Consider the following 26,439-nt stretch of genomic DNA (forward strand, 5'->3'; position numbering starts at 1 on the left):
TTATGCTCCAGCTGGTCCTAAGTCTGTGGCAGCTGAGGGCGCTTAGCACCTTGCAGGATCAAACCCTGGAGTGAAAAAAAAAAACAACTCTTTTAATCGATAATAGAGACGGAAAAAGTTGATTTATTATGAGTACTGATTGAATAGCTAGATTAAGAGTATCATAGAATCATAGAATCATTGAGGTTGGAAAAGACCTCTAAGATCATCGAGTCCAACCGTCAAATTGAGGACAAGATCAGAGAGATGAGGAAGCTTTCATTTCTTTGGGGATTGTTGCTATAGCACAGATTTTATTTACAGTCTCCTGCCAGAAAAATCTATTGACAATTGGTGTCAGTTTCTAGTGGACCACAGACTGCTCTGATAGCTGCAATTGCAATGAGGGATGTGACAAATCCACATGTTTGAGATGCACCGAGTGCCAAATACTAGAGTTGTTTCTCCCTGGCTAACAAGTACAGATGTGTGTTAGTGCGAGACAGGAGCTTGAAAGCAGTTACAGTAGCTACAAGATGAGTGGGAGAGATGAGAACTTAATACTGTCATTAAAAAGCAGCTGACAGCTCGGAGAACAGAGAAACGACACTCGCCAACACTGCGAGTGTCATGTTTTTAGTCTTACGATACTTTTTCTTTCATCGTTAAACAGCATTTACAGAAAGATATTTGGGTTGGGCTTTTAGGGTTTCTTTCCTTACAACTTACTCTATGCTTACTTTTATCATTCTCTGCTAGCTATATTAAAGTCATCTTTGTAACAACTACTTGTGACATCCAGAGGACATAATTACAACTGCAGCTGGGAATTAACAGCAGGAGTAATAAGCTCTTAAGACCAAACCTCACAGTTTTCATGTGAATGACTTGACAGTAATACATCAGGAAAAGAAAAATCAAGAAATAGAAAGAAGGTGATGTAAAACATAGGTATAAAGCAAAGCACTCCTAATAGCAGGAGTAGAATTGGTGGGCAAATCCAAGTAGAATGATACCAAGAAAGATTCCTGGACCTAGTTCTTCACTGTGTTGTGGACAAGGAAGTAGTCATCACAGAAAGGACTAGCATTCATTCTGGAAAAGGAGACTGCAATGCAAATTGTTGACTTTGGTGACTTTTTTGTAAAATTGTCCAGCAGAGATAAGAAAGTATTGGATGAGAAAGAGAAATCAAAGTAAAAGAGAGGATGTTGGACATACTCTACAGTGTCAGCTGCCATTGCACTGTTGTGATGGGAATAATCAAGTTGTTTATTGATAATGGAGGTGGCTTCTTAATGTATGTACCAGTAGAAGGATCTGAACACTAAAATTACAAAGCTACCCATCAGTCCTTTATGTGATCACACTTTTGGGTGTCGGTCTATACAACTGTGTAAAGTCAGAGTGAGAAAGCATTAGCTCCTGCTTTCACCCTCTGAGGTACTACTCCATTTTAAAAACATAAAGGCTCAGACCAGACTTCTGCCTGGCCCTGTGGCCGTTCTCCGATAGTGGCCAACACCAACTATAGGGAGAAGTACAAGAATACTTAGTATTTTGCCCTCATTACTTTATAAAAACACTTGGCCTTCCCCCAGAAACTGCCGGCAAATACTAAGTACAGCATACTAGCATTGCTATGAGATAGATAGGTATTATCAGACTGAGTTCTCTAAACCCATTTCCCATGTAAGACAATATGACACCCACTTTCAGTCAATACAAATTTGGGCTGAATATGGCATGTTATAAAAGGGTTTGTTTTAATTCAAGTTTGGCTTTTTCACAAAAGGAGTAGTAAGTCAATCTATTTAGATGCACAGAAAGGGAAACCATTAAACTCCATGGCAGAACTGGATTTATTTATAAGTTACGGAATCTGAAGTTATCTTTAAATACAAATAATATAGAAGCAAGCACAAAACTTGTTCCAAAGAAACAGGAGAATGACTAAGTGAACAAGGTCATGGTGGAATAGAAATCACTATTTTCTGTGATCATTCACTTACATTTAAAGTAAAACTAAGCCCTTAGCCCTGCAATTTACAATGCATAGAGAATCTGGAACTCTTGCCCAAAATCGTTGACAATCCCTTGTAAATTGTAAATCATATGGGCTTAGTTTTCAACACTATATTCACATAAAACAGGATAAAATATTTTCTAATATTGTTCATTCAGATGGCTTTTCCAGTGCTCCTGTGACCATATCAGAATGTTTAAGAGACCTGTGTGCCATATGTGAAAATATCTGAGTACATGATTACGCTGAATTTCATTCCAAAGAAGATCTATTCTCCAGGGACTTTCAGCTCAGCATGGGTAAAGAGGTAATCATGAAGACCAGGAGACTGTGTGAAGAGGTATCTCCCCTTTTCCTTAATTCCTGATTGATTTAGATGCTTTAATATCATATTGTTCATTTTCTTAAGCTCTTCTATGTTCTTCTTTTCAGATATTAGTCTGCTTGATATTTGGTCCATCTTGTTTCTAGTTTGAACTTGAAAAGGAAAATGTACCGCATTAAATTGGCAACATGTAAGTGAAGAGCATCACTACCCTCTCTTGCATTCCTGTGGGAGTTTGCAGGGAATTATGATGAGTAAAAATATTAAACAAGAAAACAACTGCAGAACCTAATGTTAAGAAGTTATGCATCTGGTGGAGTTACCTGCTCACTACATTCTTTAATTGCTTATTTTCTGTTTTATTCAGTTTAGTGCAGCGTAATAAAATCAAATACGGCTCAGACAATTTTTGCAGTCTTCAGGAGTGTATCTATTCCATTAGTGTCCACAGGAAAGTGTCTTATTTAGGAGCTCCAAGATGCTATTTCTGGGCAGTATGCGCCTGTATTTTTCTAGAAGTACAATTACCAAAACACACAGCAGACTACAGCCAGATCACTTGATTTCCTAAAGCATTTAGATTAAAGGAAAATTCTTGCAAATATTGGCATTAAGAGGCCAGCTTTCTCTGGAACACCAATATGCAGTATCTGTCATGTACACTTCCGGAGCTATTTTTATTTTGGCCTTCTGAAGTTAACAAAATTTACCCATGAATTTTGAAGCTTAAGTCTAATAGTGCTAATGCTAAACAAATCTATGTCTATGGATTGCAAACGTAATCTGAGATTATGTTTGTAATGTAATCTGAAACACTGCTGGAAATCAGTTTCAAAAACCACAGGCCTCCACCAACCTGAGCCCAAGCAAACTCTTTTAATCCCTGTAAGTAGCCTTTTCACTATTACTTTACCATTTTTCCACTACAGGGGCACATTACTCGTTTTTCTATACCAGGGCTCTACTTTTAGCAGCTCCCCGTTAAATAAATCTGGAATTCAAGTATGAGATATTTTAATTAGTGTTTTACAATCATGCCACTTAAAATTTCCTTTGTGCTCTTTACTTGTCTGATATTCTGTCCTTTGAGCCCTTGTGAGCAAATTCAGTCAAGGGTTAGGATTTCCTGTTCAAAAAGGAAAATGAGGATTTTTGCTATGCTCCAGTGAATTCCCTACTATAGGGTAAAAGAAATCTTGATTTCCAATAGATTCCAATTTGTTCAAAATGGAGTTGTAAGTTAAAATAATGCACCTCGTACTCTGTTCAATACCATTAGCCCAGAAAACCCCAAGATGGCAAGGGCTCCATAAACCAAGGTCACCTGTAGCCATGTGCTTAGCTAAGCCAGCCCGACCAGTCCAGCCAAAGCAGAACAGTAATTACATCTGCAGACTCAATGCTATGTGCCAATTTTGATACATCTTATCTGATTTTTTGTTTCTTATGTTTGAGATTTTCTCAGTTCCAAACCAATTTCCAGTCAGTACTTAGCTGGCAACCTTCAGGTCTTTCTTCAGGTAGCCTGATTTAAGTGTTAGCCTGGGTGTAATTCCATTTTCAGTGGAATGACACCAATACTGAGTTTTATCTGGAAAGGAACGGAAGGTGTGTTGTCAAGGTATCTCACTGCCATACAGTCATCTTTAAAATTTAATTTAATTTCCAATCAGCATTTTTAGCAACACAGTATAACCCTGCTGAGCTAAATTCTTGACAGCTGTTAAAGCTCACAAAACCTTTGCGCTAAGAACAAAATTGTGCCTTTTAGCTCAGAGAGTAGAGGTGGTGCTTTTACACCCATGACCAAGACCCACTGCCCATAACCAGGCAAAGCCTTTGACCATGCAAATACAGCAGTAGCGTGTTATAAGGTAACATGATGCATTTCAGCAAAGTTCTTCTTCCAATTGACCCTACATTTTTAAGAACCACTGTTTGGTTTACTTACTTATTAAGAATATTATGAATGAAACAAGTGCCAAACTGACGATCAAAGTAAGAATAAAGGTGACGAACAAACACTGGTTTCTTATGTTGCTCCCTGCCGTATTTTCTCCAGTACCACCAGTGTTCTCTTCCTCATCTGTTACGAGATGACAAATCATTTGGTGATAAAGTTTGTTAAGGTTGGTTAGGATAAACATGACAAAATGCTTCTGACTCCATGAAATGTTGCAGAATACGTCATAATTTTGGCCAACAGATTTTATTTCCTGTGATATTGCATGAGAAGGGAAGAAACCAAATTTATGAGCTCAGCTTGAATTTGGAAATATGAAAACTAATACATCTGTTATAGCTGTTGGAGCATATTCGACAAAAATGTTTCTCTTGTTGACATACACTGTTTTGTTGAAGTTGACCTGCTTTACAGTTCAGTTTTCCAGCTCAGTTTTACATGTACAAAGGTTGCAATGAAGTTTTCATCAGAAGGCTTTCTAAGGGCCTGAATGGACTCAACCTTTTCAAAAGAGAAGAGAGAAAAATTCATATTGAAAACCCAGGTACAGAGTCATGCTACACATTCATCCTCTAGATTTGCTTCTTTTTCTGTTTGACGATAGCAGTATCCCTGGGATGATTAATTTCCCAAATTAAGCACCTCAGTTAAGCTCCTGATGTTGGATAGGATGAACGTAGGTCTTGACTTTTTATCTTAAAACAGATGTTTTTAATATTCTTCTTTAGGTTTTGTTGGTTTCATTCTCATAAAAAACGATGTACATATCCTCCCAAATTGTCAAAAATGGAAGACTCTCACATGGACTACATATGTTGTCCTTCAAGCACATGAAGAATGAGAGGAAAAAAGGGCAAGTAGTTGCTATGCTTCCTTTGAATCAGAGCAGCAAGCCAGTTTATTGCTTTTTGAAGACTATGTTGCATAAAGGGGAAAGTCAGTAGTTTCTCTCATAGAAACACTTGCAATCAAATGAGAGGTGGCAATAAGCCCTAGAGATAACAGGTAAAGTCAAGTGAACACCATGAGGAAATTAATGTGAATATAAAAAAAAAAATATATATATATATATATATACTTGAGCCAGATTTGTTTAATCCCCAGTTTGCATACTACTTCAACTACTTACTAAGGTTTGGTTTTATTTTATGTTTTGGGGGGAGCAGGGAGCTAATGTAATTTAATTTTGGTGTCAGTCTCATATGTGCTAAAATTACATGCAAATTACCGTAATTTCTCCTCCTATAATTGCTGTCTTGCCATTCTGAAAGGGAGAGTAGCATGTGCATCTGTGAAAAATATATTTCTAGATCGTGTTCTTGGTTTAGCTGGTAGAAATCTCTGAGGTCTTTGCAACTGAGCCTGTAGCGATAAAGCTGAGGGAAGGCTGCATATGCCATTACAGCACTTTAATAATGAACCAACCTGGGGCTGAGCAATTCACTGAGCTAGTAGGAGATCTCTGGGAATATCTCTGCTTTTCTTTATTGCATTTAACATGCTCCTGCCTGCGGGTAAGCTGAAAGCTTTTAATATTTGGGGTTTGGGATTTTATTTTTATTCCCTTAGCATTCATAACAAATGCATCGTATACTAAGTGCCTGCACCAATATTGCTTTCTAATCAGAATAATAAGGATGGGGAGAGCCTGCTACTGCTGTCTCTCAAGCATACTAAGCTATCAATAGAGGTCTCAGAAGTGGTCTGTGCTTGCTCCGCCTAATGAATGCTTCTTACTATTTCAGCTGGCTGAACATGCCAGACTGCAGTGTTGTGAGGAATCAGTGAACACAGATTCTTGCCAAGCTGCAAACAGTGGGACCATTTTATCATCTGAAGGATAAAGAAATCGCTGCATGGCTGCTACCAAAGCAATCAAAAGGTATATACATTTTAAATAGCTTTTAACATGGTTGCTATGTGTTTGATAATGCCAGGTCATATTAAGCTATTGAACAAAAGGATTGCTGTGTACTGCAACACTCTTGAAACATCATTTTTAAACCAAACTAGGCATCTGCTATACTACTAATAGATCATTCACAAGATTTTAGTATTTATCAGAAATTGAAAAATACTCTGCAGATCTCTCTGATTGTCTGGCAAGAGAACCAGAATTTTATGATGCTGAATAAGGCAGCTAAGGACTGTGAAAAATTCATTTTGTATATTTAACTGATGGCATAAGATATCTACAGAATCTCCAAGTTTAAAAAAAAAAATGTATGCATGTTAAAAAGAATAATCCTAGAAGGAGCCAAAGCACTTTACAAATTGATGCATAAAATACATATTAGGCTACCTTTATTTACCGCTGAAATTTAGGGAGGAGCATGCATGTGGTTATTCCACAGAATCATACATGATTCTACAGAACCCTGTATATTTACCTGGAAAGTAAACAATACTGTCCAATAAAAATTACAAATGAAAGCAAGACAGTCACACCGCAAAGAGTTTCTTTGACATTAAAACCAATTTATCCCATTGTCTTATTTTGTACTTGTAGAAGTGACAATATCAAGATAATCTACATATGAAAATTAAGTAGCTATGTCTAACATCTTTGTGTTAAATCTAGAAACCAGCACCACTCTAGTTAGTTGCATTAGGAAAAGTTAGAGGACTCAGAAACAGAAGTAATGGAAAGGCATTTAAGTCCTATAACTAGAAGCATGATTAAGTTATGGCCATTTGAAACTCATTTAAACATAGCTGTTGTTCTATAGCTTTTCTTCAGTCAAATTTGCCATTATAGTAAGGGAAAGAAAAGCAGATTCAAATATTGTCATGTGGAATGCTGCTGAAGAACTCCAGGTTTTAAGATGTTTTCAGGACACAAAGAGCTCAAGTATATTGTAGCTATCACTGAGTGAAAATATTCTCATTGCCATGAGCAAATCAAAGATAAAAGCTGTATAAAACCAGTAGAAGTGTGAGAGCCCATATCTGAAACTGTAGGTAAAGAGAGTCTGCGAATTAAAATGCTTAAAAGTCTCATGGGATATTTCAGATAACTGGTTTGAGTCCTTAGGAAATACATCTTAAAAGAATGAACAGAAATTCTCTGGTGTTTCTATTGCCACGTGTGAATTTTAGTGCTTGTGAAGAGTGACGATGCTATGTATGTAGTAGGTGTATATTGAGCATTACTAGAGAAATTATCCTGCAAGGGATCACCTCATGGATCCCAATGGAAATGGAAGATAAGTTCAGGCTTGACAGTGAATCCCTAGCCAAATGCAAAGATTTTCAAGAACCTAGTAACTGAAATACTCATCAGGAACAGCTAAACGATTAATCTGATCTGTCTAAATTATGCCATTTTCAATCTTTTTCTTATATTTTTCAGTACAGAGCTTGACATATACATATTGACCTGTTGGGCTGTTGACATCAGTGCAACACAATGTGGTCAGTCTTTTCAAATGTCATACATAACTCTTTTTTGGTGGCCTATTGTATAGAAAACCACAAAGCATCATCTATCGTACGTACCTAGCGAGTGTTGGGATCCATCTGGACAAACATTCAGTTTGTTTAGGTTGTTTAAGGAATCAACTACATAAAGTTTTCCTTCTTCATGAGTATCGGGCAGCTTAATTTCCAAGGAAGGCCTCTCCATTGTATCTAAAAGAAATAATAATTAAAAAGGTAAATTAAAACATGGGTACGTGAAATAGCTGGTAACAGTGGGTGTCCTGTTCTAAGGAAATGCTGAGCAGTCTTAACAACCCTTAAAATAAAGGGATGTCAAGGACCAGCATACTTACTAGATCTTGAAGGCAAGGGTAACTCAGTACATAACACTTGTTTATTCTTGGAGATCTTTAATGAGTATAAGTTTTCATTTCTACATTGTGTTTGTGCACGTGTATACTTATACATACGTATATATATGAGTGTGTGTGGAGAAAGAGAAAAATCTATTCGACTGGCTCCAGCATTGATTTGAACATTAGTCATTTAGTTGTATAACCCTTTTGGTTTGGTGGGTACATGATAAGATGACGGGTGATATCCTGACCACAGTGAAAGCCAAACCTTCACTGACACCGCCAGGAAGGATGCCACTCAGATCCTCCGCTATCAGCATCAAATAATTCAGAGGAAAGACAGACAAAGCAGGTACGGCTGTAGGAGATAAGCAGCAAGAATATGGGTCTGCTTATACACCTTAGAGTATCACTGTGAAGTTATTATTTGTGAAAAATGGAGCAAAAAATAGTCTTCTAATGTGGTTCTACTCCACATAGATGCCAGTTTTGGAGAAATTAAAGCCTGATGGCAAAGCCTTTTCCTTGGACTAATACTCCTTGCTTTAAAAAAAAAGCACTGCATGGGGTCCCATCAGCAAAAACAGCTTCTCTGCAGAACCTGGGTGCATGAACTCATTGAATGATTGTTTATATACAGTTATGAAGGAAGATTATATATAGAAAAGAAGCAATACCTAAGCGGGCTCCTCTATGAATTGCACATTATTCCTTAACAGTCTTTTCATTTTCTTTATGCTACCCTGACTCCAAAAACGTCTTCTAGAAACAAACTCCAGTCCTAGCCATAAGGAGATGTAGATGCTTTAACCAGCCATCTTAGACTGCACTGGTCACTGAAAACTCCCTCTGTAATTATTGAAGAAACATATGCACCTCCAGCTAACATTCCTCTTATTCTAAGATATGTCTTTTTGACCTTACAATCGCAGCCTAAACATACTAGTGAATATAGAAAAACACAGCCTTACTAGTGAATATAAGGGGGGGGGGGGGAGCTCACAGAGATTAGTTTAGACTTGGAGTCAAATACACCCTACCCATTTAATATTTTATCAAAAGTGCAATTTTACCTGCCAAACATAACTCAGCACTTCATGGGATGCAAACCTCCTGTTGATGGAGAGTGTTAAGCACTGATTTCTGAATCCTAGATGGGTTGAATTGCCCTCTTGATGTGCCTCTGAGCCCTCTCTCCCTCTCTAAGCAACACACAGTGTGACCGGATTCCTAACCTAGCACTTATATTAAAAACCTAAAGTTTGAAGAATATAGCCCTGAGTGTTTACAGAAAAGACCCACCCTTTCCCTCGTCAAACCAGATGCAGAAGATGATTGTTGTAATTCGCCCAAATCTGAGCACAGAGCCAAGTAAACATTCACTGAGCCTCAATAAGTCTGAAGACTAAGTGCTTCAATCACTCCTGACAATGGGGCTTATTCTCCTGATAGTGGGGATTGACAGGCCTGCATGTATACTTTTATATTTCTATTTAAGAGTGTAAGAAAAGATTACAGCTTATTTCTTCTCTGTTCAGAATTGTTGCTACAAAATACAAAGATAAGGTAGAAAAGCTGGCACAGTAGTGATTACCCTTACCTAGCGTATGATTTTTAGGTGTGCAGCAGTAATTTCAGGACAGATGGCTGCGTCCACTTTCCTTCCCCTAGAATGTCGCGTGGTGCCAGGCAGCACGGTCCGCGAGCCACGTCCCCACGAGCGCTGGCTCTGCTATCTCCCCACAAGCACATCCGTGGCCAACTGCAGTCGTTACAGAGCCCCACGTTTCAGCAACGGCGTGCTAAAGGTTACCACCTCGTGCACAGAGGCTTTTGGTTATTTTTAGCTTCCGAACAGCAGTTGTTTCTCTTGGGTATTTTGAGTAGTACCTCCCTGCAACTTCAGGGAAGATTCTTCTTAACAACTTGAGCTGTAATAAATGTGAGTACCTTTGATTCATTAATATTCTGAATTATATGTTTCTGCATTCATTATTAATTATTTAAAACCAATTTCCTCACCGTGCATGTAACCGCAGAGAAGATAACCATTATTAATTCAACAAAGTCTGTATTACATTTGTTTGATTCCATTGACATGCCAAACAAAGGAGAGAGGATACAGACATCAGTGTCACTGGCCAAAAATATTACTTTCTCAACAAACTAATCTAAACATTGGGGTTTTGGGAGTCACTCTATCTTGTACTTTAACCTTGCTTAAAGACCTTTTTCCCCATGCGACTTTTAAATTTCTCCTTAAGTTGTTGTGGTAAAATTAGAACTTAGCGTGAGAACACACTGAAAATTTTTCACAGACAAAAGGAAACAATTAAGTCTAAAAGGAAATAAAACCCAGGAGAATTAAATGTTACTTACAACATAACCGCGTTCAGGTAATGTGCCAGTATGGAAGAAATCAGCCAGTGAAAATCACCCGAAGAAAACTCCTCTCTCTACTTTTAGACCCACAGGAACCTGTCAACTCCTGCAGGACCCATGAAGGCAGCTACGAAACAGACTGTCCCTTTCAATCTATATTTAGAGTTCACCTTGGCTAAGTATACTGACTTCACAATATTGATCTGTTTAAAAAGAAATCAGCACATACACAGCTCTTTCTTATTACATTGGAATCATTATGACAACATCCTATCATGGAGAATGAGGTTTGTTACTGATGATCAGTATTTCACTAACCTTTTGGTTTATGATGCCTTTTTAAAGCTCATTTGCTATGCAGAAGAGTGGTATCTGCAGCACTGTAGCTATGAGTAACCAGTTTGCTATGCAGAAGAGTCATACCTACAGTATTGCAGTCATAAGTACTTTAAAGGCATAGACTAGAAAAAACAGGGTATTTTCCTCCTTCTCCCACACACCTTACAAATTCAAGTGGGACAGTATTATGGGATGGACTAATTTGTCCGGCATCCTTAGCTGTTTAAAAAGTAAATTCTGATCAACTGTTTGTGAGTACTGGTAACTGCTCCTTTGCAGATAGTTCTTTTGATCGCTAGTTTTTTCTTGCTGACGTTGCAGAACGTAATGTTACAGCACGCTGGAATGGCAGGCAGCTGACCCTTACACAAAGGGACCACGGCTCAGAACAACAAATCCTTTCTGAAGCCATTCTACACGTCTGAAATTTTGAACCCCCTTAAACTGACAAGGAACATATTTTTCTTTCAGGAAACAACAGAGAGGATACATCTTCTGACTCACAGTTTCCCACCCCAAGCTGACAAGCTCTGCCACTGCCCAGCCCGAGTAGCTGGGCCAGTAATACAGACATAAGCTTCTTCCCTTTCTGCAGGGGTCTCCTAGAAGTCCTCCCTCCAAACAAGGATGTGCAAGCCAGAAAATAAACCTCACCTCCACCCCTGAAAGATTCCTGACACCATCCTAACTGGAAGACAAGGACCCAGGCCTCTCCAGTTCTAAGCTTGGAAAGATCTACAAACCCATCAGATCCCTGTAGGGCAGCAAAACAGCCCGTCTCCCCTCAAACAGCCTTGGAAACCATCCTGGTCCCTGTGGTCAGCAGCTACAGTGTAATGGGGGAAAAGGCAACCACATGCTTGGCCACCTGCCAGGAGGGGCTGTAGAAAGCAATTGTGCAAAATACCAGCAGGACATGAAGCTATCAAAGAGTGCTACTTTACACTAGCAGAACATGCCTAAAGTGACTACCCAGAAGCCACAGGAGAGACCAGCAGGCTTCTGGGAACAGTTTAGGTCAAAGGGGGCAACATCTTGGGCTGAGGCAAACACAGGTAGACAGCTTCATCTAATCTAGTTCAAGGATCAGAAGTTGTGTGTGTCCACTTGTGTGACAAACACTGACAACACACGCCAATAATAGCACAGATTCAAGTTGAAGGGCTTGCTGTAGTCCAAGTAATCAGTTTCATAAGCCAAACAAGTTCTTACATAATGCATTTTTTGAGAAAAAACATGTAAGTAAAAGGTACAACTAATTAGTATGTATGAACTTTCTGGAATAGGTTCTACTTTAATCTGAAACTAAAAAAAAAAACCAAAACAAACCAAACTTTCCCTTATCAGAGCAAGCAGTAGTTTTCAGGGTGTAGGGTGGGGGTTTTTTTGGGGGGTGTAAGGTTTACTTCCTCTGCTGATAACTTTACCTACAGTTTTAAGAATGCTTATTCTAAGAAGCACTTTAACTTACAGATCTTCTGGTTCAGAAGCTCCAGCTAGCTAGGTTTTAATGTCTTTATTACCTAAAACCCCCATCATCCCTAAGACAGACAGTTCCCAGTTACTGGCACATTTCAGTCCTCTAAAGCCAGAAACCAAGGGTAGAGGAGTAGTTTTCAACATGATGAAAACAGGGCAGCTGGAATGGCTCCTGTAAGATAAGGGACAAGTACCAGAACTAGAAAACATTTGACCACTACAAAAGCAATGACAAATCAACAGTGCAGACCACATGTAAACAAGATAGACCTTCAAAACACAGCAAGGTAGTTTCATGTAGCATCTACTAAAGCATTGAGACTAACCCAACCACCTGTCTGAAGGGGCAAATAAACAAACCCATCTATTTCAACCTTTAGGTTTTGCTAGTGTTCCAGCTTTTCATTCATGTAGTAACCACTTTTACACAGAAAGCAAGCAGTGAGAAACATCTTTATTCCAAAAATTAAACATCCAATTTCAGAACATGAGAATCTTGTTTTTATTTTACATTGAGGCAAGTATTTGTCATTCACTACTTCACTGTAAGTGAAGGTAATTGAACTTCATAGTCCCCTTCAGGATAAAGTCACACTGTAGAAATTTCTTTGTCCACCTGCCACTCAAGAGTTTAAAAAGTTACTAAAATAACTTCACACGAACAAGATTATCTCTTCATATCAGCACATTCTTACCAAAACGCTTAGTCAATGAATTAATTTAATTTACCTTTAGATAAAGTAAGGAATCCAATCCACACACTGCATTTGACTACAGTTATCCACCCCATTTAACAGTTCAGTTACAATATAGTCAACCTTTGGAGCAAGTTGCATCTAACGCAAGTGTTATAATGTATCCCTGCACCCAATCTTACCTCCATCTATATACAGTGTATATGCAACTAAGCAACAACATGCATTATATTTACAGACTTTATACAACATCCCTGTGCACAAGTGCAAACTGTGACTACAGAAACTAAAAGATTCATTTAAAGGTTACAAATCTATTTTAATTATGAAAATTGAACCCCATGGAAAAGGAGATCTAGAAAAATTCCCCCACGTCTGCTCTTTTATCACGACATTTACTTCTAGCCTTTGTCCGAGCCTTGAATGCTGCAGAGTTGTACAAGTGCTACAAAACAAAAGGAAAAATTAATCACAGATGTTCAAAAGGCTTATGTTCTTTAGAGATAATTTTAAGAAACAGCTGAAGATATCTTTTTATTAATCTTTCAAGTAAATTGGTAGGCCTTCTGAAATTTATAGTACAGCATCTTTGCACCAAAGGCTGATTCATTTTAATACATATACATTTAAAAGAAACTTGGACTGTATAAGGCTGAGCTAGGAGCAATTCTAGAAGCCAGTCAGTCTGGAACGTCACACAGACACAACGTAGATTAGGTTTGCCCCCTGGATTAAACTTGGTAGCACCATTCCACAAATGTTCATACACATGAGTACATTCACAAGCACCAGAACAAAGTCATCCTCCTAGTGTCTGTTTCACACTGGAGAGTTCGGGATACTGTCTTTATAAAGACGCCCTTTCTATGGTTTCCTGTAGGTAGGTCCCTACGCAAAAACCTACGGCTCTCATAAGAGCCCAAGTTTCACACGTATGGAGCATGGACCTGGTACCAATCAGCAACCAAGTCAACCTTCAGACCCCCTGGGGAGAAAAGCAGCGGCAGACACGTGCCCAGTGGAAAAACTAAAATAAGAGCTCAAAGATGCATACAAGCAAGGTTTGGTTTCAATGTGGGGCACTGTTAGAACTAAAGTGACAAGTTTAAAGACAACAGCTCCTAAAGCGCATGTTTGGAATACCATTTAATTCAGGAGAAATATATTAGTGTATGAAGTAAAGAAAATACATTAAGGTGCAATAACCTACCCTTTCAAAACGGGGTATCTTCATTGTTTTAAGAGTTGCAGCATCTAGCATTACCGGTGGACCAAGCTCAAACACATTCCGAAGAAAGTCATTTGACTAAACAAGAAACACATCAAATGATCAGTTTCTCCTCTGATTATCAAGTCTCCAAAGATGACTACTGTTAATTATCAAGTATTCCAATAAGAAATATCAGCAATTTGACACAAATCTTAGTATCTTTTGCAATTAAGCTAGGGAACGCTTCTTCCTTTAAACAGAATAAGGCTAAGAACTAAAACTGCCTTCTTGAGAAGATAGAGACAGCTCCTTCCTCCCCGCATTGATTTTTTTTTTGTCCCAGCAAATTAGACACTGTTCTGTTACATCCTCTACACAAGATTAGGCAGCTGGACACAGATCCGTATGGTTTCACAACACACCAATTTTAAAATATCTGGCTGTAAAAGTAGTATTTGAAAAATCTGAAAAAGCTGCTACATGCCTGGGATCCCTCAGTCACGTAGAAATGCAATTGACACTGGTCTGAAGATTTTAACCCCACAATTATCATAGCAATTTGGGAGCGTATACTCCTAAGCTACAGCTCCCGCTTCTGCTATGTATCTAAACAGATGACTAGTGAACAAGCAGTTCCTAGAACAGAGATCAAGGACTTATCCCTTCCCTTCTGGAATGCTGTCATCATTGGGCTGCAAGTTGTGTTCATTATTTTTGACTAAAACTTTGCATTCCTTTTTACAGGCTTGAACAGGAAGGGTGGAGGCATGCAGCTTTACAGCAGCCAGATGACTACACCACTCTGCTGAAAGAGAGCATAAGAATTCGGGAAAAACCCTGAAGCTAAGATATTCAGCTTGAATCTCTTACTTCTTGGAGAAGTCTTCTAATTGCTAACCCAGCACACCCAGGCTGCAACTCAGAAGCAGCTCACCCAGACAGTTCCAGCTCACTGTTCGTTTTGTAAGTGCTGTCTTTTAACACTTCTAATGCAAAGCCCATCATTTCACCAAGTTCTACTCATGATTTTGTAATTCAGACTGAATTACTACAAAGAAGCCAGACAGGAAACAACAGTCGGAGTATGTATCAAACAGCAGCTCACCTGCAAATGATATTGCATCCCCGACCCCAGAATCTCCTTGAAGGTATCGTAAGTTTGCTTTTTCACCCAGCAGTCAATATACATGCGCTCAGGTCCAAACTTAACCATCTCTGTAGGAAAGTCACGCTCCTATCCAAAATTAAAAGGAAACAACATATATAATTTTAATTTAAACAGTCTTTTGTATTAGGAGTTGTATGTAACTCAATGAACTTTATTTTCATTAGTAAATTTGGCACACCAAAACCTTCCAAATAATATAATATGCATATACTAAAGATTGTATTTGTTCATGAACTGATGCACACCTGGAGTTAAATCTCATGTAAGACTTGAAGCTGACATTCTTCAAGTCAGAAAGCATTTAAAAAAAGAACACTTAACTTTTATCTTTAAAATTACTTTAAAAATTGGACTTATCTCCAGAAAAAACAGTTCTGAGTGCAGGAGTCACCTTTAAGTCAGTTTGTAAGCCTCATTTAGTCCCCATCTTTCAAGTTCTGGGAGCTACATTTGTGACAATGGAATGTAACAAGTGCTAATAAGTGACTCATTATTCTACAGGCAGAATCTCAAAGGTGACTTCAAATCATTTCAAAACCTTCTCCTTAGCTTCCGAGATGTTTAACTGTTCTGAACGTCAACTAATATTTAGGTGGTCTTACCCATACAGCAATGTAAAAAGTAATTATCTGACAAGTAAAAAAATCTTGTTTGAGAGGTGTAAAGACAACAAATAATCCATTAACGTGATAGAATTTTGACACTTGTCTTAGAGGCTTTACTCAGAAGGTATGTCACTAACCAAGTATTTTTAGAGTCCTGCTTTGTGTATTGTTCCCTTAGTCTGGATATGGAACACCAGAAGATTACAGCACAACAATTAGGACAACAACTCCCCCCCATATACACAAACACTTCTTTGGCCCCTGACAGAGGTGCCATATGGAAATGTATCTTACTACTATGTTACTTTTTGTTTATTATGCACAGCAGTTCAATAAAAGATATTACAATAAACCTTTTCACAGAATTCAGGACACTAATTTAGTTGTCCTACAAAGTTTTCTATAAAAAACATCTGCTCATGGTATAAAATAAAAAGAATTTAGTATTTACAGTGCAATGTTTAGCCTTTTTTAAATAAAAAAAACCCTCTTCAATATGGAAGTCAAGTCTGGAGCAAAATAAACAAAGTCTGACTTTCTTTGTTCTACATTCCTAAAAAAGCATTTATATTTCGCGTAAGTGATCAGAATTTGAAATCTCATGTAAAATAATTTTTTCCTGTTGCTTTCACTGGAACAGTAATTCTATTTAATAATAAAACAATTTTCATTAAATTGTACACTACATAGTTACAATCCAGACATTCAAAGTAAGACAAAAGCATCACCTCAACAGCTCGTAGAACGTCTCTGAAGACAGATCGCTGCTTTCTTTTATCTACTTTGGCTCGGTGCTTGTTTCCATCAGTAGCCAGAGCTCTTAGTTTCTCTGTTAGAAGTTCCATATCTTCATAAAAGAAATCCTAGTCAAAAAAAAAAAAAAGGTTTTTGTTTTTGTTTTTTTTAGTTTCTGGCCTTAACATCTTTCCTTGCAAATAGGAAAATGGATCTCTCCAAATTCTGGGCATGCAGACCTCTACAACCTGTTACTTTGTTATTTAAAGAGACAGAGATGGCACTAACTTCCCATAGTTCCATTTGCGGCATTTAAGCCAGTAAGAACAAAAGTCACAGCATCCAGTTTACCCAAATAGGACACTGTCAAACTCTGTTCTGGTAGTCAGAGCCACATGAAACAGTACAGCTCCTTCAGTGTGCGTATATACCTGTCAATCTGTTCTGCTCCGTAATTCCAAGGGACTCAAACTGCCTAACTGATCTGCTGAACCTGGCTGCTACTCCTGTCAACAAGCTGAGGGCACTTTCAGGTTATTAGCACAGAATTCATGCTGCTGGAGATGGATCGTGAGGCACCATTAGACTGACAGTACAGAATATTTAGCCGTAAGTCTTGTATGGGGTGGAAAATTGGAAAGTGGTTTTAAAAAAGTGCTTAACAAAACACTCCAAGTAAACTTTAATGCCTAATTGTTTAGCAGGAAATATTTTCTCCCCTCCATTTACTAATTCAGCAGTAGTTTACCTGGATTAGTAAGAATGTATGTAAACTTATGTAAAAACAAGTTTTTGTGGTTTTTTTAATCTGAATGTTTTGTCATGTCAGCTGACTAGGCTGAGTTTACTGCATGTTTTTTGAAATAAACTGGCCAAAGGCAAAACACAGTAAGCATTTTTAGTCTGCGCTGATTGTTAAGGACCCAAAGAGAATAATTTGTAATGATTAAAGGGGCGTTTCCTCAAAGGAACGGAAGAAGTTTTTAGTGAGTATAGTCTCATTCGTTAATGCATTTTAAGATTTTAGTTACTTGCATTCAGTTTGACCAAATAAAGGATCAAGCTCTGGTCTCTTTTTTTTTTTTCTTTCAAAGTTGGCTTCCATAGTCAAAAGACTCAAACCCCTACTGTTTGCAATTATACAGAAGTCTCAGCATGTTGTTTCAGATTATGCAGTGTTAGTGTGTCGTGTATCCTGACTCAATTGGAGTTATCTTTTCACTTTGGACAGTGTTCTGGCAAAGCACAGCAGCCTTGATCGAGCTAGGAGCCATTCAGGCAGCTCTCCCAAACTGTGCCATGGGTAAGTGGAGACTGTTTCCTTCAGTGCTTTCAAGAGAACAGTTCAGGAATTAATAAGGCATATTGAAGAACGTAAAGGCAAGTTTAGCTGTGTATAAGGTAATACCGAGAAGCTTGCACCTAATCCACCTCAAAAGCAAACCCCAAGAAATCTCACCACATGTGGCAACACCGGTATCTGTGCAAAATTTGTGCAAATCCTTTCAAAATCTCCCCCCTTAAATTGATTGAGTAGTCCCCAACTGGCTAAAGTAGTCACAAATGCTGTGAAACCATCATGCAATACTAGTTATTCTTCTCAAGGTACCTAAATAAGGATATTGAAAAAACAATACTAAAAGTATTAGTAAAACTAACATGGTTTCTACTGAAGGATAGATTTTTAGCTGTGAGAGCAGAATTGTGCAGGTTGTGAATCACTGGAAAGTATCTAATGAGTGTTCCCACTACCCTAAACAATACTGTTTTATCCTGGAATCTCTCCAGGGATTTTTTTAATTTTTTTTTTGTTTTTTAAAAGCTGGTGTTGGGTTTAGATTTTAAAGCTTGCACACTACATTTCTAGTTGCTCTTCAGTACTGTTTGATGTGTTTTGTTATATTGGTCCTGTTTTGCAATATGGAAATTAGCGTAAAAATGATGGCTAAATTGCTGTGAATCATTGCTATACCCACTTAGATTGGGGCAGACTCACTACAAAGAGCATAACCCAGTGAATTATCTGCCACTTCTTGAGATCCGTGGTGCTATGCAACACAGGTTGAATAATTTGTCTTGTCATCCCAATGAAAGGAAATTTAGCTGCTGACATCTACTTACAGCATCTGTTTCGCGTGCCAGTTCAAACAGAAGGGCTAGTGTTTCTCCAGCAGCTATTCTCATGTTGAGATCATCACAAGACAGCAGACTTGGAAGTTTATGCAAGTGCCTGAGGAGTAAGTCACATTTCATTAAGATGTAAATTCTGTTGACACCGCCTCATTGCATATAAAAACAGTCATTACAAATTTTGTTTTCCAAGAAAGATACTCACATTTCAATTTTCTTCTTCACTTCATTCATTGGACAAATGGTCAACAACAGTGTCCATGCTAGGAGAGCACTGATGTGAAGCACAGTATTATGGGTACTCGATACACCATTAGTGTCTCTATCTCGCTGATAGGCCTTTGTGAAGATGTTTTCCAGGCATTCCATAGTAGAGTACAGTTCCTGAACAGGGGAAAAAGGATGATGGAAGTGGCTTAAGGTTCACACATTTTTATATTGTCAATTTAGAAAAGAAAAAAAAAAAAAGTACTATTTATCCTCACCGTAATGTCATCAGTGACAATGAAACAGCAAATCCCTAAGCAGGTTGCACACTGGACACAAAACAAAAAAAAAGTGTCAGTATTTGACATTAATGTTACTGTTGACAAAACCTTCAAACTTTGACCTCTGAAATTCAGTATCTGGAGTAATGGAAACTACCTTAGCAGAGTAGGTCTTCAACACTGTTTAATTCAGCTACTTTGTGACAATTAGCTCTCAGTTCCCATCTACTCTCAGGATGATTTTACAACACATGCTACTCACAGGCCTTCACTTTTCATGCTGTATTATTTAATATAGCTTACAAAGCCCCTCCAAAAACCTACACGTAGCACTCCTTTCACCCAATTATTTTAAATTCCACTAGGATTCACTAGCAGAAGTTATGCTGCTAAACAGTAATGGACATATGATATTTACTCACAGCTGTGGGCAATATTTTCCCCTCTCTGCCCACTATTACAATTAAATGGCATGAAAACACTGGACTTCAAGAGCCTTTCTTGGCACTTTCCAACTTTTACTGCGAGGTCCTACACATCTCTTCCCTATCCCCCGTATTCTACTCAAGCCTCCTCTTACAAGGAGTAAGAAAAAAATGTTTGAAAGTGATGTTCGCACTAACCACACAGGACTCAAACCTACACTTAAACAGGACAAGCTTTAATAGCTTTTGTTTTTTGTAGAAACAACTGCTGTTGTTTCCTCTTCCAGCTGACAGTATCTATTGTAACACAGCTTGAGTAAAACAGGAGAAGTAGCCAGCTATGTAATGATAAAGGCAAGTTGGAGAATATTAGTGACAACTCTGAAGTTTAAAAAAAAAACCCTCTCGGCAAGAGCTTTAAGCTGTCTTCAGTCAGTATTTCAAGTATACCGCTGATGTATAGATGAGATGACTGGGTGAAAAACTTAAAATACTTTTGGTAGTATGAATGTATCAAGTATGCAGTTCTATATCTGCTATATGTAATTTTATCATATACAAATATATTTGCATAATTAATGTTCCTCTGCTGTTAAATAAGTTAAAATTAATACAGGAAGGATACATCAGTCAGTGGGAAAACTTTCATTTTTTTTTCTATAGGACTTCAACATCCGCCCTCAGAACTGCAGTAAGGTGACTGCAACATAGTGAGTTAAGACACTTGACAAAGTATTAGCTGTAACAGCTCTTTAAGGAAGTTCCTAGGTTGAAGGAGAAAATGACGTTCAACCTTTAGGTGGAGCTTTTTAAGCCAGCGAAAACTGCTATGCATCATTCAGAGCATATGTCAACAGTTTGCACTAGTGTAGTAACCTTTAGTTCTAGATTACACAACAGTGAGCTGGTCAAAAACTGCCCTCTGTCCCTGCCTGGTAAATAGACATTTTATACTTACAGCCTGTCTGGCTTGGATACTGGCTGTTCCATCACAGACAATCTTCTTCAGAACCGGACCAAGGGTCTTAAAAATCTCTTCACTTTCAATTCCTGACCCCATCTGCACACACAGAAGACATGCCAGTCCGGCAGCTGCACACTGTTCGTCGCTCTTACCTAGAGATTAACATGCTGTGATGAGTGATCACCTTGTGCATTGCCTCCTTCCTTTAAAGATAATTAGTTTGAAAACTTGCAAGTGGAAATTCAGAAACCAATAGACAGAAGATAATTTCAGTTCATTTTCTAGGTCAGTTAAAATATAACATCAAAATTCAAAAAAGAAATGGTGTTAACATAATTAAGCACTCTATAAAGTACTAGAGAAGCCTTACAGTCTTAATTCCTTTTAAACAATAATCTATTTCATGGGGATTATTGCTTTCTAATAGCAAGCATGTTAATTACCTTTCTTTATGCAGCGTTCAATGCTATCAGTTAGTGTCATTCTTCTTTCCATGATAAATTCATATAGTATTTTAGAAGAAAAAGCACTTTTCAGATTTTCAAGAGCTGCTTGTCTTGTTTTTGCACTGTTAGAAGAGAGAAGGAAGACCTCCTGAAATCAGCACACATCAGTTAAAGCTCAGCCTTTGTTTTTATGGTAGTTTATATTTGTCTGCGCCCAACAGAAGAGCAACCCACAGCAGCACCACAAAGTATGAAATGCTATGAATTGCCTCCTTCCTCAAGGACAGAACAACTTAGGTTGGAGACAGAGTTCACAATAGTACACCAAGCTAGAAATAAAGTCACTCTACTTCAAGCTATTAGGAAAGGAAAGTCTGACTCTTACTTATCCAAAAACTTGGTGGAGGGAGAAAGGTCTTTTCAGATCCAGAAGAAAAGCAAGTCCTCCCCAGCATGAAATAATTGTAATTTCAGTAAGCATATAAAAAAATTTGATGCATATTTCCCTTATTATATCAGAGGAAGCCAGAAAACAATGTATGAATGCGTTTCTTCAAAGCATACTATACCTCTTGTCCAATGTAAGATCAATAAATCCCTTCAATTTGTATTCTAAGTCTTCTTGAGTGGCTTCTTCATCAACTTCAGGCCCTAATCCAGAGGAAGTAATTTAGTCCTACTGATATACCTTTTATTAGCAGACACAGTAGTATCCAACACTTAACATTTTTAATACTAATAAGAAAGCAGTTTAACATAGACAATAGCTACAGAATTGTTCAGTATTACAGCAACAGAATGGTGTTAAGCCTACTACATCAAACTGACCCTTAAAATACTTTTATGAAATTGATCTATCGATAAATCTGGGCTGTTTCTACACCCGCCTCTTACATGTGCCAAGAATGAATGAGCGAGCTTATCAGGTCTTACATAAATTTGCTACAACTGACGCTCATCAGCCAATCCTGTCAGCAACACATTTTCATCCGGTCCACTACATCCACCCCTGGAGTACAGCAGGCTGTTCGTTGTTGATGCAGCTGTCTAAGCAGCCTGTCCTATCTGGCATCACTTCAGATGCCTCTGCAACAGCAGCTCAGTTAAGAGCAGCAAGTATTCATAGGGAAGGCTCCCCGCCTTATCCCCCTGTAGCAGGCTTCCAGGTCCCCTCCTCCCAACAAAATGACATTAGAGCAGCCCAGGTTGCAGAGGTGGTAGTGGAGACAAAGCACAAATCTCGTTCAAAACAGGCAAATGTGACTCTTTCCATCCCAAACTCTTCTGCAGTTCTACCACCTCAACTATGTGCTATGAAAAATCAATGTCTTATAATGCACTTTAAAATTCTTATTGTCTCCAAAAGTTAGCATTGTATAATTCTAATAGACAGAAGTCTAATAGCTTCATGAGAGGCGCATGAAACCTGGAGTATATTCGTACCAAACAAAACGATAGCCACTAGCTTAACAATCACATAGCGTTTAACAGAATGTCATTATTTTGCTACTGCTACTTACAGTCTAATACTTAAACCCTTAAGTCAGGCTTTATGTTTTTAAAAAGATGAATAGATACAAGTGAAAGAATTTACCATCCTCAGTGAAGCTAGCAGGATCGCTGAAGCCACTGCAGTGGCTCATAGTTTCAATTGAAGCGTCTTCATCACTAAAAGGCTGCACATTTCTGGGCTGACCACCTTAAGGAAAGATGAATACAATAGTTTGGTCATTTTTCATATGCAAAAGGAAGATCTGAACACCAAAAGTAGAATTCGACCCTCCCAACAGATTCACTCTCCCTGATCCAGACACAGAAAGCACATTTCTTTCCTCTGCTAGCTCCTTTACTCCCACCTGTTCTGAAGACTTAGTTGGCTCTGTTCTGGAAGGTCATTTGTAAATGGTGAGGAAGAGCCCACCTAGTTTTCAAAGTATTGGTAGAATTCCTAGCTTTAGGTTTAGGATCTTTCTATAATCAACTTCAAGTTAATGCAGTTTCCTGTGACTGTGCTTTAAAAAAATAGCTCTATATTAATTTAACTGTTAGGACGAGCTACCTAAAAAAATTGCCACACAATCTTTATTTTTCAATTTTGAGGGATTTCAAGCCAGGATAAGTTATACATTTAGGCAAACATACATTAGCCAGTTCAATGCAAGATTTACAGGATTAAGTGTAGTACGTGAAGCATCAGCAATGTCCAACCTTATTTTAATACTGAATTACAAATACAAGCCAGAACATCAAATGCTTCAACAGGGGAAAAAAGTTTTCCCTCTCAGGATTGAGGTGTCCTTGGTTCAATAACTTCAGTCTTTTTAAAGAAAGCAGTATTACTTTCACCAGTGCTCATCTCTACAACTTTTCATACCTGTATCTTATTGTTACAGCATTAAGAGTTTGAGGAGCTTGACCTGATAATACTGCAATTTCTACCGCTGTCCTATCCCAGCCCTTAATTTGCATCTACTAAAGTTGATTAACAAAAGAATGGTTTTATTGTTCTTTCTCCGACAGCTCCCAAATGTCATTCACAGAACTCGGAATTCTGCTCTTCCACCTATTTTTTTGCAGTACAATTGATTCTAAGTTGTTTAAGAAGGCAGTGCACAGTGCTTGCCAGCTTCAGGCAGGCTTCCTGACTACCAAGACGCCCAAAAAGCAGTTTTATCTAGGCAGAATCAACCCCGAGTTGATCACTGTCCAAGTGCTTTCCAATAAAGTTAAATTCACACTTCAGAGGTTTTGCAGCTCTTCGCTGCAAACCATCCACTTGTATCACTGACCATAACCCTTGATGTTTCCCATAGTTACAGAAGACAAACATTAGCCAATGCACGGACCAAGAAACTTGGAAGCTCAGAGCTCTGGCATGGCCACCTTCTTGCTTCTAGCGATGTCAAGCAGGGACGTTCAATTGGAGAAGTGGCAAGAATGACTGCCAGCCCTTCACAAACCAAAATAAAAGCAGCTGCAGAAAGACCCAGTGAATTGGTCACTTCCTGAACATTTGATAGTAAAGAGGCAGACTCTGCTCACAGCTATGGCAGCCTGAAGCGAAATTTCTCACCACGCCACAAAATCTCCATTCTACCAGGCACCAGCACCTCAGCCACACGCATTCTGGATCTGTATGAAGATCGTTTATTTTCTAATATCCTCTTTTAGGCCAAGAAGGTTTTTTGAAAGATACTGCAGCCTTTCGCAGCACGACGCGCTGACATACGGCCACACCACCCACCAGAGACACCGGAGTGACAGCGGCAGCCGTCGTCCCCCCCCGCCCCGGAAGGGCCCACGCTGGCGGCGGTGCAGCAGCGCGGGCACCGGAGGCTGTGCGTGCCGGGGACTTTAACACTGCCCCTGGCCCGCAGCACCGCGCGGGCCCGGCCTCCCCCGCCGCAGCCCGGCTCCTCGCGCCGCCCTAGGGCCGGCCGGGCGGCACCCGCGACCGCGGCGGCCAGGCGGCACCCGGCGGGGCCGGCGTCGGGCGGGGCCGGCCGCTGCCCTTAGGGCGCCGCTCGCCGCCGGCGGCGCCAGGCACGGCCGCCGCCCGCCGCCTCCCCGGGGCCGCCCGCGCCGCCGGGCGCATGCGCGCAAACGGCGTGAGGTGGCGGTTTCGGGGCCGGCTCCTGTCAGCCCGGCGGCGCCGCCCGGCCCGTGCCCGACACCGGCTCCGGCTCCGTCCCGCCCAGCGGGGAGCTCCGCGGCCGCGCCTGTCCGTCCCGCCACTTTCCCGCTAGCCCCGCAGGGAGCCGGGGCGCAGCCGGCCAGGGCGTTCCGGCCGGCCGCGGCCTCTCTCGCCGGCGAAGGCCGCCCCCGCGGCGGCTCGGGCGGCCACATCGGGTGAACTCCGCGCCCCGCGAGGCCGCCCGCTCCCAGCCCCCGCCCGCCGGCCCGGCCCGGCCGCGCTCACCGGCTCCGCGCTGGGGGTTGCTCCCCCGCTTCTTAGGCTTGGGCATGGTCGCAGCGGCGCTCGGCTCGGCTCCCGCGGTCCCTCTCCGGGTCTCGGACTCTCTGCTCCCCCCCGCCCGGGAATCAGCGACAATCAGCCGATAGAAGAGCAGGATCGCTTTTTACTCCAACGCCTCTGCGAGGCCGACTTCCCGGGCCGGGGCAGCGGAGGTGATTGGCGAAAGCAGGCGGAGGACGAACCGGCGGCGAAGGCAGAAATCCCCGTGGAGGCCCGCGAGCGGAGTCGATGCATCTTTCTCCTCTCAGACACCTGGAGCTAAAGGCGCAGAGGGGGCGCCGGCGCCGCTTTTATAGCCCGCCGGGCTGCGGGGGCGGGGCCACGTGACGCGCCGTTGCCGCGACCAATGGCCGGGCGCTGCGACGGCGAGCGGGTGACTCAGTCGCGTGAGTCCGTGACGCGGCCGCGCTGCTACCCAGCGGCGGGGCTGGGACGTCATCGGCTCTTCGCGCGCCACGCCGCCGTGCACGCTGGGAGCGGCGGGCTTGGACGTCGGCCCGCGGGCGGGCGGCGCAGGGGGGGAGAAGGCGGCTGGTGGCGGCGGCGGCGGCGGCCCGGCCTGACCCGACCCGACCCGCCGGCGCCGCGCCGCGGCCTTGGGCCGCCGGCGGGGGCTGGCAGCGGCCGCCGGGGCCCGCACCGTGCGCGATGCCGGTGGGGGCTGGCCGCGGGGGCGAGCGAGGGGCAGAGGGCTGGCGAGCTGGCCCCGTCCCCGCCCTGGCGCTCCTCACCGGCGAGGCCTCCTCAGGGCGCCTAAAAATACCGCGCTGCCGGCGGGCCGGGCCGGGCGGAGCCGGGCCGGGCGGCGGGGAGGCGGCGGAGCGCCCCGTCTGTGCAGAGGTGCGTCCTGCAGCGCAGCGGGGCGGAGCGCCCGCCGCTGCTCCCGCGGGCGGAACCGGGCTGCCGGAACCGGGCTGCCGGCGCCGCGCGGGGGGGCCTCTGAGGCCGTGAAGGGCGGGGGGAGACCCCGGGCAGCCCGTGCGGGCCAGAGGAAGGAGCAGCGCGGTTGCGCCCGTGGAGGTTTCTACGTGCAGGTGTTTTAAATGGGGCCGTGTGCCCTGTTCGTCGCTGGCGGGGTAAAATGTTGCCTCGGTTTTGTCATACGGAGAAGTGCTGTCGGTGTACAGGGGCGGCTTCGGCACTGCTTGCAGTGCACGGATCAAGGGGAATGCCAGAAGGGTTCGACTGCGTGCCTGTCATTTAAAAACGGGTAGATACAGGATAGCGCGCTTCTTCAAAACGGATTTTCTTCCACGCACAAAAATGGGTTTTGTTGTCACATTTTTGTCAATTACATTTTCCAATTTAGACACTTGCCACTGTAAGTC

At 41.2% G+C, this 26,439-nt stretch overlaps 2 protein-coding genes across 5 annotated transcripts; both read right to left on the reverse strand.

Moving 5' to 3' along the window:
• Positions 1-1,817: 1,817 nt before the first annotated feature.
• Positions 1,818-10,965, reverse strand: LSMEM1 (leucine rich single-pass membrane protein 1). Of its 4 annotated transcripts, none has more exons than XM_076330730.1 (5): positions 10,770-10,964; positions 9,670-10,000; positions 7,792-7,923; positions 4,282-4,416; positions 1,818-2,482 (listed from the first exon to the last, which is right to left on the reverse strand). In XM_076330730.1, exons 3-5 carry the CDS (start codon positions 7,916-7,918, stop codon positions 2,274-2,276), a joined length of 471 nt encoding a protein of 156 aa, XP_076186845.1. In that variant the 5' UTR covers positions 7,919-7,923; positions 9,670-10,000; positions 10,770-10,964; the 3' UTR covers positions 1,818-2,273. The 4 variants fall into 4 exon arrangements, with proteins under 4 accessions (XP_076186845.1, XP_076186854.1, XP_076186836.1 ...); XM_076330739.1 differs by having other exon boundaries at positions 9,670-9,969; positions 10,449-10,964; XM_076330721.1 differs by having other exon boundaries at positions 10,449-10,964.
• Positions 10,966-12,703: 1,738 nt separating this feature from the next.
• Positions 12,704-25,370, reverse strand: IFRD1 (interferon related developmental regulator 1). Its single transcript, XM_076330708.1, has 12 exons — positions 25,055-25,370; positions 22,730-22,834; positions 21,705-21,786; positions 21,133-21,257; positions 20,684-20,841; positions 19,298-19,348; positions 19,018-19,196; positions 18,804-18,912; positions 16,676-16,810; positions 15,280-15,408; positions 14,175-14,270; positions 12,704-13,409 (listed from the first exon to the last, which is right to left on the reverse strand). Exons 1-12 carry the CDS (start codon positions 25,098-25,100, stop codon positions 13,320-13,322), a joined length of 1,305 nt encoding a protein of 434 aa, XP_076186823.1. The 5' UTR covers positions 25,101-25,370; the 3' UTR covers positions 12,704-13,319.
• Between the last annotated feature and the right edge of the window lie 1,069 nt (positions 25,371-26,439).

The sequence above is a fragment of the Aptenodytes patagonicus genome, chromosome 1 (genome assembly GCF_965638725.1).
Source record: "Aptenodytes patagonicus chromosome 1, bAptPat1.pri.cur, whole genome shotgun sequence".
In the NCBI taxonomy this organism is placed as follows: domain Eukaryota; kingdom Metazoa; phylum Chordata; class Aves; order Sphenisciformes; family Spheniscidae; genus Aptenodytes; species Aptenodytes patagonicus.